At 40.5% G+C, this 19368-nt stretch overlaps 1 protein-coding gene across 3 annotated transcripts in view; it reads right to left on the reverse strand.

Moving 5' to 3' along the window:
• lsamp (limbic system associated membrane protein) overlaps nucleotides 1–19368 on the reverse strand; it is a 610217-nt gene that overhangs the window by 178420 nt on the left and 412429 nt on the right. For 2 of the 3 annotated variants that reach the window (XM_058633310.1, XM_058633309.1), the window contains exon 2: nucleotides 3690–3768. In XM_058633310.1, coding sequence (XP_058489293.1) covers nucleotides 3690–3768 — 79 coding nt within the window. Of the gene's footprint in view, nucleotides 1–3689; nucleotides 4119–19368 lie in introns of those variants that run through there. The other variant, XM_058633308.1, reaches the window with a different exon arrangement.

The following is a 19368-nucleotide window of genomic DNA, read 5'->3' on the forward strand; positions in this document are numbered from 1 at the left end:
GTAGAATGCAAAAAAGATGCTTGTATTTAACAATCAGTTAAGTAATCCCAGCAAACTGACAGCATGCTACATAATCCTAGAAATCCCTACGGTTTTTAAACAGTGTTTATGTACCAGATTCTCACATGACTACAACACCATGGCTTATCCTCTTTCTCTACATCCATGCTTTTCAATTCAGTGAAATAGGATAAATGTGAGATGTTCTGCTGAAACAAACACATTTCTCGAAGGTTGAGGGTAGTTGAGGTTTTGATAATGCTAATCCGAATCACTGTATTCACTATTCTCTACCATCGCAGATCGTATTAAAACTCGATTTAGACGAACGCAGTGTCTCGTGGTGTCTGAGCCTCGAGCGGATTTCACATACATAACATCTGTCTGACTCAAATTGAGGGTAGAGTCCCAAAGCTTTGACAAAGATCCTCAGGGGCACGGCACGAGTGCAGAGTCGTCGTCTCTCAAAGTAAGAAGTGAGGCACAGTGCACTGTCAAAACACAGACAATTGACCCAGAGGAGAGCAATCACAGACACTGTGTCATTAATACTTTAATAAGCAATTGTCAATTATTAGGTCTTCGCCTGACATTGCAACCTTCCCCTTACGGGCACAGCAACGTGAGGGACTCGTAAGAAAAAAGCAATTAAAAAGTAGTGCAACTATTGTGAAACAGACATCGCTTAAAGAGATGCAAAGAAACTTTGTTTTGTTCTCTTCTCTTCAGATTTATATTGCGACTTGTTCCTTGTGAAGAAAGTTTGATTACACTTCATCATGAAAAAAGAAGCTTATTCACTATGGTAAAGGGGCTGTGAGAAATGTGTGTGTATTTAACTGACCTAAATCTTTCGGGTCTCAAACTGCCGGGATGCAGGCCTAGATTTAACATGCTCGCATTTAACGTCCATGCTTTCCAGGGCCAAATGTCATCTGTGAACTCAACACAGAGCCACCGCACCATTCAAACAGCAGAAAGCTTAGGACACAGTGTGCCTAAAATGGTAAATCACGTTACACAAGGCCATCTAAGAATCCAAAGCAACTATATGACTTATATGGTTACTAAAGTTTAATCTTGGAGGCTGCAGCACATCAGATGAGCTCTAATTCACTTCACACCGCAAATGGTGTTGTGCAAATGTTTACATAATTCCGCCCACAGTGAGTCAGTTCTAGGGAGTAATCTCTTTCAGATTAACCCCCTGATGACCTGCTTAGGAGTCCAAATGTTAACAGTATCTGGATCTAAATGTGCGGCTGACTCAGAGGAAAGCAACCTACCTCTGGATATCTGTGCAATAATATGACGGACAAAGAGCAAGTAAAAATCAATTTAGATTTAGTGCATTTCCCCATAGACACCTACAGCTAGTGGGGATATGTCAGGATTTCCTTTACATTCACACTTGATGAGGTCTGATAGAAAATGAGATTCTGGGAACAAAGCAACAATTCCAGTTATTAAGTCACGCTAATATGTGCACACACACACACACACAAATGAACCATACTTAGAGTAATGCTTTCTGGCATTGTGCTCGTTTATAATGTACAAGAAAAGGGACTTCAGTCATGTATTAATCATGACATGAATTAGTTTGGTTTGGGTTACAGTATGAGCCAAATCTGAAACATATAATGAAGATTCAGGATGAACATAAACAACACATGTGCTTTCTCATGTTCCTGTGTGTTTTCCTGTCACAATGGTTGTTTTGCCACATGCTGTTTCTCTACTCCACCATCTCTCCTCTTGTGCCACAAATGTCACGACTGCAGCCACAGACTCCACTGAAGGAGTCCAGGCCCTATTACGCCCCCAGGTCACCAATATCCCTTCAGCATTCACATAACCCAGCTTATGGAATCAGATACTCCATGTAGCTCGACAAATTACTAGCCGAAGGCCTCCCACCCCTGCTCAAAGTTTCAACCTTCATGTATTCACTTTTTTTTTTTCTCCCCTCTCCACTATCCAATTTGTTGGGTGGAAAGTGGGTGTGAAAAATGGTTGTTGCTTTTCAATAGAGCCAAGGGGGTCTGAATTCCGGTTTATTGTTGTGTGACTGACAATAAACAAGACGGATCAGTCATGTGAACACGATACATTATCAAGATCAGATTAACTATGACACTCAGTGTGCGGATAATTATTCACCAGTCATTTGTCACGGATCATGGTAAAGGAGCGGACTAAGGGATGCGAGTGTTTTCACAGAAAGACAAATCCAATTTGAGTCTTAACCGAGTGCCAAAGCTGCCATCACCTTTGAACGACAGACTGACCGGGCGACTAAATGGTTGAATTATAGCTAAGACACAGAGAACGGGATTGGGAAAGTGAAACAAATAGCTGTGACCCCCGGTGAGGTCAACAGTAAAGAAGTCAATGGACTAATTTGAACAGCAGGTAGCTGGATGGATGGCACCTGTTTGCCAGAAGGAATCCATTAAAGAAATGTATTCCGATTGAACTAGTGTGTGTGTGTGTGTGTGTGTGTGCCTAAATGAGCACCGGACACGTGTGAGTGGCCGTGGCCGCGTATTTGTTTTTGTTTTTTTGACAAGCTGTGTAAAAGGTCTGTCCCGTAATGGCATTCTATATTTTCACACTCATTAGTGGAGCCTGGATGGTTGTACTGTAAATACAGCATGAAAGTGGGGAGAGGACAGGTGAGAAAATCAATGTGAGTGTTGTGTGTGCAGCCTATTAGAACCAGTGGACTGACCCTGCATCCCATTTTAAACGGGGAGGAGTGAGGAGGAGGAGGAGGAGGAGGAAGAGGAGGGTGGGGGTAAAGAGACTTGTTTGGAGAGAAAAAAAAAAAATCCCCCCTGCCATAAACAAGCTTTTTTGGTCACGTGGTCAGTGACATCTGCCGAGCAAAATCATAATACCTCAGTTGACAGCTTATTGTCTGAGAGGTGATTAAGTGTATGTGTGTGTGTGTGTGTGTGGGGGGGGGCTTATGGACACACAAAAACAACCCTGACTCCACATAAGAAAACTATTTTTTTGTGCTAACTCGTCTTTCTTTAGCGATGCATGTGTCACGAACGCTCGATGTTCAACATCGCACACGTTTTTTTTGTGTTTTTTTTTTTTTTTAAAGCCAAGGTGCAAATGAAGTTCTCCGTCATTTCCTCGCCCTCATCATCATCATCTGCGTTTCGACAGCGCGCATTTTGGCACTTACACACAAACATCCCTAGACATCGTGACGCACGTTATCCTGTCAGCAGTCTCTCCTTAAATAAATATAAATAAGTTGAGATAACTGTTATGACGATGATATAAATGAACCTCAATGGTCGGCTTCGTGCTCACATGAGTGAAGCATACAGCTTTTGGCTCGTGGTTGTATAAGGGAACATGGCATTCGAGTACAATTGCGTTCGATAATCAGAATAAACTGATCGCAGAAAGGCAGACGCTCCATTTGGGAATATGAAATATCAGTCAATTAAAAGTTTTATTGTCGCATCCAAACATGTCACATGTCTATTTACTTTTCGTTCATTTTTGACTTTTAAGTTTACCCCAGTTTAAATCGACACAAACTCCTCGGGGTGCAGTTTGATGGGATGCAGCTGTCTGCTCCAGGTGACGATGCTGCTGCTGATGCTGATGCTGCGCGTCCGGAGGCGGACGGGAGGAGAGGAAAGTTAAGGGATGAGTCTTACCTTATGATCGCCGTGTCGCCCTGGCGGATGGTGATGTTGTCGGTGGCCCGCTGCATATCCACACTCCGGACAGGGAATCCTGTGGGGATAAGACACAGCAGTCTGAAAAAGGACGCCTGCAATTGCCTCCAACACGACTTGCGTCCGGGCTGCATCTTAAAGCACACGAGCGCGCCTTTCGGGAGCGATAGATCCAATGGGAGGGAAGAAAGATGTGAAATAGTTGTCCAGACTTCTCGAAAAACCAATAATGTCCTCGGGTCCAAAGCAGTTGCGAACTGAGCAGTGATACGGCTTTGCCTAAAATACTTTGGAGACGAAAATGCACCTCACTCTAAAGTCTATTGATGCGCAATGCACTCCGCGTAAAGGGAAGGGACAGCCAGCAGCGGCGATGGAGAGAAGCAAGCTTCTGTTCAGAATCTGAGAGATTCATCCCCCCCAACCCCTCTCTCTCTCTCTCTCTCTCTCTCTCTCTCCCTCCCTCCCCTCTCTCTCTCTCTCTCTGTGAGTGTGTGTGTGTGTGTGTGAGCGAGAGTATCCAGTCGTCTGACTGTGATGCTCCCCTCACTGGTTGTCAGGACAACAGCACCACCTGAGGTCCCTTTTGGTGAGACACATGGAGCGAAGAGTAGATGGAAGAACTTAAAACGGGGATGTCGTTGATGTTCAAAGTAAAAAAAAATAGATTAATTAATGGAAATGATTATGTTTGTTATGTGCTCTGAGTGAATTTAAAAAGCACCGAAACTTGCTCCCTCTCTGCACAATCTGGTGAGGCAAAGCCACGAAGAAGGACACTTACCTCTGAGTATCATTATTACACATCACATTATCATTAGTCTTTAAACTATGCGACAGTGTGCACACAGGGATCCAGTCGTGTGGAGCAGTGGCTGCCTCACATTAAGATAATGCAGTGACCATGAACTCCACGGTAAACGAGACTTTAGTTGATTATGATTTAGTGGTTAATGGCATGACTTCACGTGCTGTTAGGTGTGACGAGATAAACTGACGGCTCTGTGACAGTCTTCTTCTGTAGTCGGCTGTAAGCGACTGGTCGAATAACGTGTCACCGCTCATCCACGAGGCTTCTCTAGTTCATGGTCTCCATCCTGCCCAGCTGTGATTATCCACTTCTGGATGTACTCATTTCAATTTTGACAGTGACATGTTCTTATAAACTGAAATTCTATTGGGATTGTGTTAAGTCAGGTCTTATTGTGGTGCGCTGTGCCGTGTGTGTTGTCCTGTCCTTGTTTGTTGTGTTTTTAATTGTTTCTGCACTGCCATCTGCAAAACTGATTTCCCCCCGAGGTGCAATATATCTCTGAACTGAACTGATATTTTAATTTGATGTCGTTTATTAAATTTATGTGTATCAGGGGCAGAAGACATCCATCTCAGAGAGAGGAAAGGTGCTTTGTACCTGATTTAGCGACGAGCTAATTTCCATCTGTGGACCCATCGTTCTCATTCCTCGATCATTTCTACTTCGTTGAGATGTTGTGATAGTAATTTTAAAAATTTCCACCAATTTTAATGACGTGTGGATTCTGGGTGAGGAAAAAAAAAAAAAAAAACAGATCCAGGAATGCAGAAAACTCGGCTGACCGTGGACAGGGTGATACTCAGCTGTGCATAGCTTAACCAGATGTAATCATCTCTTGTCTAGACTGCCATGGGGCTGTGTCTCGGTAGGTAATTACATCCATTTCCAGCCTGAGTTTGGAAGGTATGACGCTTCCAATTCAACGGAAAAGGCAAATACAGAATGAGCTCCTAATTTCACCAAGCACTGGCTTAATAGACCATGATCTAATGTGCATTCGACGATATGCTTAATGAAGTGCAGAGTAACAATTTAGGCAATGCATTCGGCATTTTATTTGGTTCAGAAACTACATTAATACTAATGTGAATCATTATAAGTGGTTGCACAGAAAATCCCTGCGTTTTCGTTTTTGTCTCTGTATTTGGTTCATAATTCAGACTCAACAGCACAAAACAAAAGTGTTTAGTGATCAACCTCTGCACATGCAAGCACAATACATGGTAAGAATACAGCCTATCACTTCACTGTGAACTGATTATACTGTATGTGGTTTTAACATTACACTACTTGTCTTTAAACCTTAGCGCTCGCGCGTGAGCACCCACGGTAATTTGCCGTGGGAATAATACACAATTCCTTACATGGACATCCTGTGGTGTGTGTCTGTTCATAGGTCACATATTCAGGCTTTAAAAAAAGCATATTTTTCATCATCTTATGTGTTGTTAAGTCAAAGTTAGGTTATTCATCTGATATCTTATTTTACGTAGTGATATAAAGTAGCAATAATTGTGCTGAAGTCACAAAATAGACAGTTTTTCCTTTTATTTTTGTTTCTTAAAAACGAGCCAATTCAATCCAATTTCAAACATTTTGAGTACCTTTTGCTCAGGTGTGTTTACATAGTTGGTGAAAATGAATTGTTGCCTAGTTTGTGCTGAGAAAAGGATATAAGACACTCTAGATTGCACATTCTTATACCCAACGTATATACTGTATGTTTAAACATAGCAAGGGTTAAAAATAACACATACACATAATGCAAGGACGTTGTCCTGAACACCAACCGTCAGACAGAGTGAACCAGTGGAAGACATTGTGCTATTAAGCCTTTATTTCCAGCATCAGCACATTTTAAGCGCCATATCAGAAGGAAGCCCCTGCAACCACTGCAGCCTACTGTTATGTGCAGGCTTCACAGTGAGATTAGAGAGAAGTGAAATGCAGACATAGGGAGGTAACTGATATCGAGGAGTGTATGGATGTGCTAATGTTAGTGTATTAGTTAAAGAGCACTGAGGCGCTTTCAGAGCGAGAAGTTTGCAGAGCTGTTCCCAACTTGGCCCTTAATAGTCAGTGCCTGTTACCATTTCCTCAAAGCATCTGGAGGGTTTTAGCGAGAGATTGCTCAGTTTATGAAAGAGCATATGCATTAAGACCACTTAAAAAGGGACTGGGCTCTGAAGAGGAGATGATGAGCTACTTTCCATGCAGATTTATACAGAAATGGCTTGTGTGCTATTTCTATAGGAATTCTCCAAGATCATGATTGTGTGTGTGTGTGTACTGTATGTGTGCAGAATGAATTTGACAAAAGTGATCCTTCACTCAAGTGAAGGAGTGAATGTGACGTCCTGTAAGAACGTAAAGCAACATGCGTATCGAGCCATGTGGCCCATGGTTAGCCGTTAGAACCAACAGCATATAGAGTACATTATATTCCTTGAAAGAGCGCTGATCACCAAATGAAAAGAGGATGACCCACAGTTCAATTCAGAGGCGAAGCTGTAAGTGATACAGTATGTGACACGCGTATGCAGCAACTATGCCGTCATGACTGCTGGCTATAAGTTGAGTAAAAATACACTTGTCATAAGACAGAAGTGGTATCTATTGTTCTAAGTGGAGCAGTGAATGACGAATGGTGAAACAACAATGGTGTCATGAGATAAACGTCTTTGATGGAGAAAGTAGAACATTATCTATTATTCAACTCTGTAGATCAACTTAAAAAGGTGCTGCATGAAATGCTTTAGGAGGCTTTCCTCTGTCCCTATAAATACACCGGAGACTAAGGTAATATAACCAGAAATCATATCTGTGCTTCTTCAAGCTCTGTAACAGGGGCAGTGCACACTGCAATATACAGTATAAGTCAAGCCGATGCTGCCTATCGCTTTAGGACTAGATTCATACTATTAACTCTTTCACACCGAGCGTATCGCTGATGTCACGTTTCCACAAGAACACTTTGCATCACTGTAGTTACGCGTCGGAGAGAGTTGGAAAAATACGTGCACATAGTTTCCATTTTTGGCCTGTTTTTGGACATTGAGACAAAGACTCAAATGTTATTTTGAGTCAAAATGTCATTTCCTGGCTATTTTATGGCTAAAATAAGTCCAGACGGACATTTTGAGGCTTAGGTTTTAAAGGGTTCAATAAATAAAATTTTAAAAAATTGAAACGAGTTTGTAAAACATGACTTGGCCATGTGTGATTTATTTTTTTGGCACAAGGTCTACATCAAAGGGGAAGCCACTATAGAGCCATTTCATCAATGCACAATATAAAATGCACCAACTTTCTCCCCATCTCAAAAAATCATAATGACTCTGGCAGAGTGCCTCTGCACAGTGCTGCCGATCAAAGAGTTGCGATCTGCAGAAAGAAACATAGATTCATGACTCTGATATCAAAACACAGATGAAACAAGGTCAGTTTGTGAAATGAAAATTGTGGCACGTCGACCTGCAGTGCTGGTTTGCAGCTGGAATGATCATTGGATTTCTGAACACCCCGCGGTTGGAATGTAAAAATTATCAACAATTAATCTAATATCATTAGATTACATGGTTGCACTGGCACAAAGTACACTTACTTCCTGGAGCGAACTATATAGCTAACAATATCCATCCATCCATTTTCTACCGCTCCATCCTCCCTCCAGGAGAGTACTGTACCAATCTCAGCTGACATAGGGCGATAGGCTGGCTACACCCTGGACAGTTCACCAGTCCTCTCACTCTCACACCTACGGTCAATTTAGACCAATTTACCTATAGTAATCCCCATATTGCATGTTTTTGGACTGTGGGAGGAAACCAGAGAAAACCCACGCACACACAGGGAGAACATGCAAACTCCGTGCAGGAAATCTTGACCACCAAGAAACTGAAGAAACTACTGTATGCATACACAGTCCGTGTATTTGACGGCCAACGGATTTTCTTTACACGAATACATTCACAGTCATTTTGTTTCCCGCTTTTTGTTTATTTGCACATCCAGACAACTGATCATTGTGTCGTGTTCCCTTTTCAACGATTGATGATTTTTGTTTTTCATTTCCCTATTTGTGAACGGTAAACGGCTCATTTTCCGATTTTGGTTTTATTTATTCAATTTAATCTTAAAACAAAAATCCGTTGGCCATCAAGTACACAGACTCTAAACCCACACTATAACCCCAAACTGCCATGCAAGTATAATGTCAAAACCACATACTAACTAACAGCAAGCAATTATTTTAGACTGGTGAAGAAACAAAGATATAAGTTCAGAAATATACAACAAACAGTGGCAGAGTCAGGAAGAAGCAGCCACAGTGAAGGGAACTTGATACATAGACTGTTGAACTGCACACACCGTCTGTCCACTTAATAATCTTTACAGATGGAAGACACAGTAGGAGGACACAGAGTGGTGGAGAGGGAAGAGTAACATCTAATGATGAACACAAACTGCATCTAATGTTCTACAATAACCAAATATTTCACTTCCATTTGGTCACAATCCCAAAACAGCTACAGAATTTGGTGTCAAACTTATGAGGGTCAACAACAGACCTCAGGAGAACCAGGGCAATTGAACCCAGAGTCCAAGCACCCCAGCCATTCTAGTCCTGGCTAGAAGAGCTGCTTCCCACACTGAGAGAAACGCCTCCTCTAGTGGGTTAGGGTTGGGCTCCATTCTGCCATTTTGTAAAATGTGAAGTAATCAATGGAGTCCTGTATGGTGATTGTATTTATTAAGAAGCAATTTATAAATAAATGTTGCTCAATTCCCTGACAGCAAAATCCACTCAGCCATACTAGAGTAAAATAATAAATAAATAAAAACATACATTCAGTACAGGAAACTCAACTTCATCCTCTTTCCACCGAGGTCAGTAACATAGATTCAAAAGTATTTGGAATATAATTTTGTTTGTGCTCTTGTCAGTCATCTTGATTGAGTAAGTGTTCATTAGGTTATTTTGGAATAAACCTCCTCAGGGGTGAGTTTTGTTCAAAGATGTATTCCCCATCGTTGGGGCCCCAGATCAATAACGGCCCATGAACAGAAATACCACGACTGTTACAACAAGAGGAGAATCTATAATGGGATTCTGCTACTTCATCCGCCTCTGTTGTGCACTATCTAACCTCTGCATGAAAACAAATGGCACTCTGCTCTGTCGTGAGCTATGGAAGATCAATGAGCCAAGCTCAACCCTTGGATTCTTATTCTTTTTTTTTTTCCCAAGCCAAATATGCTCTATGTCAAACCGGTAGGCTGCATCAGCAACCCTTTCCCACACATACACACACACGTTTGCACAGCTATTCTTCTTAGGACACTGCATTGACTGTATTCATCAGGGCATCCTAAACGAAGCATTATCCTTTACCTTAACCATAACCAGTTAATGCCTAACCCTAACCTCAAATCTTAGCGATACATTTAACCAGCTCCTCAGAAATTAGGTTCTGCTTCATAAACCAGGCTTCATGTTTTTGTCTCTCTAAATATATATATATATAAATGTAAAAAAAAAAGAGCGCATGCATAATTTTTCCCTGACATTCCCATCAAATCCTGAGCCTTGGCAGCAGAATGCATGATACAGTATGCAGTGAAAAGGATACCCAGTAACGTACTCAGCACTATTCTGTTATCACCATCAACACCACACAGCACAGCACACCTTCATGGACTGACGGCGCTTGCTCTCCATCCTTCTTTCTGTCCGTCAGCAGAAACAAAAAAGCAAGAAAAAAAAAAGAGAAAAAAAGCAAAGCTCTGTATATTGTACAGCCTGCCGAATGATAGTTCAAAAGTTAGTGGGGAAACCACATTGTGAACACTTGGGGGGAATTAAATAAAACTGTGGAGACATTTATTTAAATAATTTACACAGATCAGCCACAACATTAAAAGCAATTACCAGTTTGAATGTTGTGGCCGTTACTGACTTGCTGGCCAGAGGGGACGTGACAAATGATTTTCCGAGTTTTTATAACTTGGTCCATCGTCCACCACCTCCCCCTCCTTGTTTTTGGGTCGAATAACATCTGGGTGATGTATTCTCCATTCTTGATGAAGTGTAGTTAATCTGGCGAGCTGCCTGCCTGCACATACTTCAAAGGTTTTTTAAAAAAAAAAACAAAAAAAAAAACTCCAAAGAACACCTTTCAGCGTTCATTTGATTCAACGCCTAACCTTGCCAAAGTTGTTTCACTCTTCCGGACTTCATTGTGTGGAGCTCAGAGCTGCTTTATATGTGAACTGAACAGCATGCTCTACGTGATTATGACTTCTTCTACACCCATGTTGTATAATGTGATGGTACGGTGATGGCTGTTTTCTTCTCTGCTAAAATGTTCTGTCAGATAAATATATGTATTTTGTGTGTGAGAAAGTGTGTACGGTGTTTGGATTATCTCATAAACACCAATGTGTTTTCTATTGGGTTTTCCTTTTTGCCTCAAACTTTCCATCAATATGCGGTTTGCCAAAAACGTTATAATCCCAAGCCACACTTGAAATGTTTCATGCTGCCTCGTGAGCAGAAAGGACCACACACTTCTACAGAAGTAAAATCCATACACATTTATTCGTAGACATTTTTTTTTCCTCCCCTTCCTTTTCCTGTGGAAATGGGATCTGCGAGACGAGTGAGCCAGTCAATAAAATGTAGCCTGCAAATGACCCTGTGCAAATGTACACATTTGCCCTAACAACACCATTCCGCTATGGTATAAATACATTTAATTTCTCTTTGTCTCCAGCTCCTTGCACTGAATAAAAAGCTTTTGATTTCATTCAAAAACAATGTGAAATAGGGAAATGGTCATAAAATTACATAAAATGCCATGAGTGACAGATTTATGATAGGACATGAGCCAAAGCAGCACTGAGTGGTTACAGTTTTATGTGAACCTTGGTATTCTGTGATGTATATACTATTTAATATCTGCTGTTACAGGTACATCGGATTGGATACTTAGAAAAACACCCAGTACTTGATGTTTCTTTTCTACTATGGTACACTCTGTACACATTTGATTACGCAAACACTGCAGTGTTCTATGGTTAGAAAATCAATTCACACAGTGAGTCACTCCACATCTGTCTGACCACAAGTTTAAGCTCAGCTTTTAGCGGCTGTGCATTATACATCCCTTATACTGAAGACGATCACACGCTGACTCTACTCCCGTCATACAAATGCACGCGATGTCTTCACACATGAGAATTGTCTTGACTTGAGCAGGGTCATCTCTCATCTTGCTATTCAGTCCTATTAGTGAGTTCAGGAAAAAGAGAGGCCTTGCTGAGGACGATTTGTTTAGCTGCAATTGTAATGTTCAAGGAGAGAACCCACAGGATAACAACATGATTTCCTTGCAGTACAAGGATGTGCAGCCTGATAGATCGACGGAGTACATCCTTGTGAACAAAAAGCAGCTGATGTGCGACTGGAGAGCAGTAGGTGAAAGCAAACATCACATAACCACTTAAGATACGGTAAATTATGGTATTCCTTTAAAGTTTTTTTTTTTTTCCTCTATTTAACCAGATAAAAGACCCATTGAGATCAAGATCTCTTTCACAAGGGTGACCTGGCCAAGAAAGGCAGCAGCACACATCATAGTTAAATAAAAAACAGGAAGGCAGCAACTACAATACAAACATGGAAATACAAAAGTACAACTAGACAAACATAAAGTGCAAGAGTTGTGGTCACAGTAACAATTTAAGAACACAGGCACTGTTCAATGGATTTCTGTTGCCTGTCTTTTAAGATGGAGTGGAAAGCTCCCAGTGAAATAAAAGCTTGCAAATTAAGTTCAGTTTGGAGGGTATTCCAAGCAGAGGGGGCAGAGAAACTGAACGGTCCGAACGCGTGGAGCAGACAAGTGCAAAATGTCATTGGAACGTAAAGCATAATGGCTTCTGGTCCGCTGAAGAAAAGTGCTTAAAAAGGTAGGAACCAAGCCGAGAAGAGCCTTATAGACCAGAGTCATCCAGTGTGTGTAGCGTCTTACAGACAGAGAGGACATGGAAGCTTTGGCATACAGTTCACAGTGGTGGGTGAGGCGGCTACAGCCAGTGATGAACCTCAGAGCACAATGATAGACTGGAGTCAAAGACTGTAGGCAACTGTTAGAGGCACACATGTACACAACATCGCCATAGTCAAGTATTGGTAAGAATGTCACTGATATCAGGACCTTCCTAGCTCTGAGGGAGAAACAAGACTTGTTTCTATAAAAGAAACCGAGCTTCACCCTTAATTTAGAAACCAAAGTTCTACATTAATGCACACATTTCTATTTACCAGCCACAGCAGTGATGGGTGGATTGTTTTCCCTTTGTCACCAATGTGAAGGGTTGTGGCCCTGGACACACTTGCAGCAGCAGGCATTACCATGAATTTAGTATGCCTGTCCGTCCGTTTGTCCGCTGCCAAATCTGAGACAGTCATGTATCTTTATAGGTGTGTATAAAATCCGACTGCAGACTGAGACTAAAGGCCCTGGTATACTTCCACGCACATGCTGCATGTCACATATAGTGTTGCATATCGCTGACCCTGATATACTCGCGCGCCAGGGTCCAGTAGTATCCCACTTCACCATCGGGTGACGGTACAAGTCTGGGCGCAGGGAATAGACACATTCCTGCCACAGAAGAAGAGAACGATGCTACAGCTCCCTCAGTTTTGCCTTGTGCCCATGCCATATACCCTAACAAATGGACGAGGCCTTCCTGTTTCCTTGACGGAAACTGAGGAGACTGCATTCAAAGTCAACTCCGCATGCGGTTTGAATCAGTTTTGGAAAAAATTGTATGTGCCAAAAAATGAAGCTTCAAATGTGGGCTGCAGTCTAAACAAGGCCTTAGTCCCTGCTAGCGACAAGGATTTCAGAGATTCTGTTTGTTAGGCTGGTTCTTAGAAAAGGGTGCACACTGTGCAGCCAGGATTACAGAACCTAATACACCCACATTTAATAACACCTAAACAACACCTAATCAATTTAATGTTTTCAAGGAACTCGATGGAAACTGATTATTTTTGAGTGGTCTTTGAATTTTCAGTTGGAACAGAAAACCTGGAGTGCCTCTCAGACCCACTGCGCATATTACCTTTGCTTTTACAGCTTTCTGACACTTCTGGACTTATTTTTTGTCTCTGCTGCTCTTCTGTGGTTTTGTCTGCAAGTCACTTTTGTTGTGCAACTTTTTTTTTTTTTCTCTCCAAGTCTCCAGCAAGTTGAGCCAGAAGAACAAGGCTGTAGAGGTTTGTTTTTCAAATGTTATTTTTCTTTTCATAACAACAACTATGATTTTGCTTTGAACACCTTTGAGTTTGTGTCCTTTGGCTGATGGCAATTTATTTAAGAAGTTTCCTAGAATTAGTCAACGTCTGCTCCCGCATCAACACAGCAGTAAGATGCACGCCCTCTCCGGACCTTTTAAAATGAGAAAAGTAGGAAAGGAAATTAGACGATCCTGCCAGCAAGCCTTTACCTCTGAAAAAGCCGTTATTGCTGGTAGAACAACCATCACCAGGCAATCGATAATGATTGTGGGTAGAGCAAACTAGAATCACACATAAAGGCTGTTGGCTTGCCAGCTAATGCTGCTGTGAGAGCCAAGGGGATCATACAGCACATTGACAATAATCCCACTAGGCTACAGCCAGCACTTCCATACTGATAATAATGACTTGATCTGTATTTGATGGTGACAGTGTCATTGAAACATCATAGCATTTGACTTAAAAGCATACAATTACCAGCCGCTACTTATTCTATTTGCAATTGCCCAGTGTAGCTTGCATCAGATCAATTCATATAATAATCAGATTTACAGTACACACATTTTCTTTGTGTGGATGAGTTTATGGACTGTGTGTTCCATTTTGGTAAGGGACATGCATCCATTAAGTTTGTTTTGTATAACACGGACCACATCATTTCACTGTTACAAAAGAAACTAGTTTTTTTCTTTAATGAGTGTTTATTGAATTCTGCAAGAAAGCAGATTTAAATGACTTACAAACAGGACCTAACACAAATCCTCTTGGTAGAATAAATTACATTGCAAAATAAATGTTCATTCATTCATTATCTACTGCTTCATCATTCACATTAGGATCATGGGGCCACTGAAGCTAATCCATGCTGACAAAAGGCAGGGCACATCCTTGACAGGTCACCAAGTCTATTGCAGGGCAAAACTAAAGAGATGAATAACCATTCATTCTCACACTCACACCTATGGTCCACTTAGAGTGTCCAATTAACCTCTGCATGTTTTGGATTGTAGGAGGAAACCGGAGTACCTATAGAAAACCATGCATAAACAGGGAGAGCACGCAAACTCCACACATAAAGTCCCAAACTCATGCAAGGCAACAGTGCTAGCCACATGTAACACTGCGTGGCCACAACATGAATGTCACTGAGTTAATTTGTAATGTCTGAGTCTCTTTGAAAGAAATCAATTTATAACACAAACAAAGCATGGTTGCACTACTGACTGCAATAATGTCAAATGATAACAAACATGTTTATCCTTTAGTGTAAGTTTTGAGTGTAATGATCAAGCGTTATGCTGCATTAGCTGAACACAGGCTGCTCAGCTATTCAGTTAAGCTAAACACTCCCTCCATTGCACTCCAAAGGAACAGACGGTTGTTGTATTTTGTCAGTTTTAAAACATGAATGTGTGAAACTGCAAAGCAGAACAAAACCTAATAATAATAGGTGCTTTAATAACAAAGCTGAGTAAGGTAGCTAGTAAGTTAACACCATGACTAGCATACTGACACATGGTGGCTAACATGTGGATAAGCTAACAATATAATTAAGTAACTATACCTAGCTATGCTAGCAAGTGAACAAAATAACTACTTTTAACACGCTGCAGAAATAAGAAATAATTCAATACATAAAACAACAAACAACTTACATACAATGCAGTGTGGAGCTTTGACAGAGACAAGGATGATGGTCTGATCTGAACTGCAGAGGTAAAGGAAACAAGTAGGTCCAGCTGCAGACCCGCAGACCACTCAACGACACACCCCCACACTCAACGACACACCCCCACACTCAACGACACACCCCTCACACTCAACGACACACCCCTCACACTCTACGACACACCCTACGACACACACCCCTCACACTCTACGACACTCTGATTGGGTCACAAAAGAAAGTGATGACGTTTACGTTGACGAAGTATGAAGAGAGAGAGTCGGGAAAACACGGGAACAACGGTACAAAATGACGGAGGAAAAGGTAAGAATGGATAAAAAACACATTTTGATATTGAACACTGGATGAATAGTCATTATTTGTGTACATTAAATCAATTAAGTGTGGTTTATTAACCAGTAATGTCTGCTGTAACGATAGCGATTGTAACAGCAAGCAAGACGCAGCGATTCTTTTCCTTTTTTTTTCTTTTATTTATATGTACAGGTTATAACATTGAGACAGAGGGTCTCATTTTCAACCAAGAAACGTATAAGGTAAACTATATGCTCTTTATATATTAGTATTTATCTGTTTTTTAATCTTTAAATGACTCTGAGAAGTTGCACACAGCTTTGCTAATTTCAAAACTTGTGACCTCAGTTCTACAATTGTTAAGATAAAAGATTTGATGATGAATAATATTTTTCATGTTTAGAGATTTAAAATTTTGTTGAATCACAGTCAACAGTGTCATTTGATTTTTATTTTATTTCAGTTAGCCTGCATATATTTTAGTACAGGGAAAGTCTTACAGGCAAATGCAGTCCAGTTCATTACTACTTGATTCTGGATTACAAATGTTCCCATGTTAAAAATGCAAAATACAATTTTATTTTTAAATGTTCTCTTATAGAGCATCACTACGGTCAGTAATGGAGCAGACCCTGAGCTGAGGAGATGCGATTGTGCCAAACAAAGGGGAGCTTGTGTCTCATCTGCAGTGACAGCGACGGTCAAGTGTAGAGTACGGTGGTAAATCCGTCTATATTTCAATGCTGAAAGGCCTTCATTTCCCCATGAGCCTTACATGTTATGAAATATGATGTTATTTCTGTTTGTCCTGACCATGGATAACTGTGACCATCAGACCCTCATCCCTTTGAACATCAGACAATAAGTAAACTTAACTAATGCTGGAGCCATGTCATCTATGTGTACTGTACTTCATGTGTGTAGAATCTTTAGTCCATGTGTATTTTATTTTCACTCTTGTTGAGTGATAAATGTGATAAATCAAAAACATACATCTATTAAATAAAACAAAAATGGGGTTATATAGCTGTCACATTTCTACCTATATCTCTTGCATTTCTTATCAAAACAACATCAAAGTCAGCACTGGTGCCCTTTATAAGTCACCTGCCAAATGTGAAGCCTGTCAAGCAAACCATTATGCGGTTAAAACACAGATAGACAGTCAAACATTCCCTGAATTATTAGAGATATATTTCCAGTCAGCTTGGAGTCTAAATGATACCCGTGGAACAAAGTCCTGCAAATGAGCAGTAACCAGGATCCAGTGTCCCTTTAAGATAATTCTATAGGTGGTAGGTAAACATATCAACATTATGGAACTTATTTGCAGGGTAAATCTTAGTCTGTATTTACTGTAATCCTTCTTGAACAGAAGCTCAGCTTTGAAAATGCAGCTGATATGAGCCCCGTAACTTACCAGTTCATTCAGAAGCAGGCTATAACGCCTGATGCAAGTAAAGACATCCATGGCTTGACACAATATGTGGAGTGTGAATGTAATCAATTATTTATTTCAGGGCAATAACACCACTTTGTTACATGGCAAAGATTAAAAAAAAATTGTGGTGATATGAAAACACTTTTTTTTAACAACCTCCAACAATTTAACAGCAAGAGGCGATCAGCAAGTGTCCAATTACAGAAGTGTTATCTTTTGCACAGCTGTCTCAGTGCAGCAATGACGCTACATTTTAGTGAATTGCATATGATTGGAGATGCTGAGGAGAATGTTACCCCAAATACTGAGCAGAAATAGCAGATATACACAGAGCATAGATTGAAAATGTTCTTTTTACGAAGCAATGCGTGTATACCTGCGTACTGTGACCATTTTACTCCCCTTTCTCCTGCAGCTTCTCTCTGTTTCTCCCTCCCAGAAATGAATTATGTACATAGACCCCTTCAATGTTTTGTATGAGCCTAGCGATTCCCTGGATTAGGTTCTTTCTGAGGACTGGGGAGCTCCAGGCCTTTCTCCAGGGCATCCCTCCTAATCTGAATTCTGCCTCTGTTCTCTTAATTAGCAAGCCATGGACAAGAAAGCAGTAATTACAGTCAGTTGTTGCAGATTTCTTATTTTATTCCTCCCATGTGACACGTTCTTATCATAATTATTCCAGCATTTTCTTCTTCCCCAAGCCATTTTTCCTTTCTTTGCATCTTTGCCATCTTCGTCGTTTCCTTCTTTGTGCTCATCACCTTCTTCATCATTATGAATGCATGTTTTTTATCTATGCAGTTCATAATCAGAAACAAGCAATGCGAGAAGGCTAAAGGGCAGAGTAAATAATTAGGTAGCGAAGGAAATGCCACAAGACACAAAAGTCAATAACAAGCCAACATAAAAAGCTTGGATGACTCATTGCTTATAAGTTGTTAAACGGAAACTACAAGGGCTTTGTGAATTGGGATAAAAGTCTAATTTTAAGCCCAATAATACATACAGAACTCAACTCTCCTTCCCAATTCTCCATAAACGGAAATTAATATCTGTATCTGTAATATCTTTCTCCGTCTTCAGGGTGGATTTCAAGGTAAGTGCCGTAAGTGCATGCTCCATACAGCACCTATGGGATCTTCCCAACATTTATATGTCAGCTTTACCACAGCCTTATAATACAACAGGCAGAAATGGCCTCTTGTATTATGTGTGTTTTCATTAAGGCAGAATTGGGGTAATGTCTTACCAGAAACCAAGAAAGAAAGAAAAGCAGGGCCATGTATAGCTCCTGGTTCAACACAATACAGACTCATCAGTAATGCACACCACTACAGAATCAGTGCAAGTACGTATTTCTAGGTCAAATAAAGGCAATATTAAACATGTCATTTTATCTTCTTCATAGTGATCAGGAATTACATTATTGCTGACATCATAACAGTTCCAAGTATTCAATAATTGTGATTTAATAGTGTTTAGAATTGTGAATTATTTTTAATAATTAAAAGATACATTAGGAAATCTAATCTGCAATAATTGACATTATGTAGTAGTGGATTACCTGAATTTATCCTGCTGCTCCATCTCTGTGGTGATGTTGTTTAAACTGCCACATCCTCTACAGTGGAGTTCAGTCTTTCCTTTTCATAGTTCAAATTGCATGGTGAAATACTGCGTGACCTTAAGTCATAATTTAAGAGTCCCTCATGATGAATACAAAATTGTGGCCATTATATTTTTTAATGGATTCGAGTGGTGGTAAAGCTAAAACCCAAAAAATATGAGACGAAATCTCACATCACTCTCCGTTGTGCTCTGTGTTTGAACATTTAGAACCAGAAGAAAAATCAGACAAAATTCAATGAAAATAGGAAAAGGTTTCTAGCCAGTGGCAGTTGATGGTCTTAGAAATAAGGGGAAGTTCATTTCAGATACAGTTATTTAAACAGAAATTTTGACTCCTTTTATTGAGAATAATCTGTTTTTCCTCCACAACCAAACCCACGTTCATAAAAATGACTGACCAAACAATTGAAACAAAGAAATTCTATAATAGTGTTTTAATTTACAGTGTATAATATATACATTATCCGTCCGTTAATGGTC

This window comes from Solea solea, chromosome 7 (assembly GCF_958295425.1).
Source record: "Solea solea chromosome 7, fSolSol10.1, whole genome shotgun sequence".
In the NCBI taxonomy this organism is placed as follows: Eukaryota; Metazoa; Chordata; class Actinopteri; order Pleuronectiformes; family Soleidae; genus Solea; species Solea solea.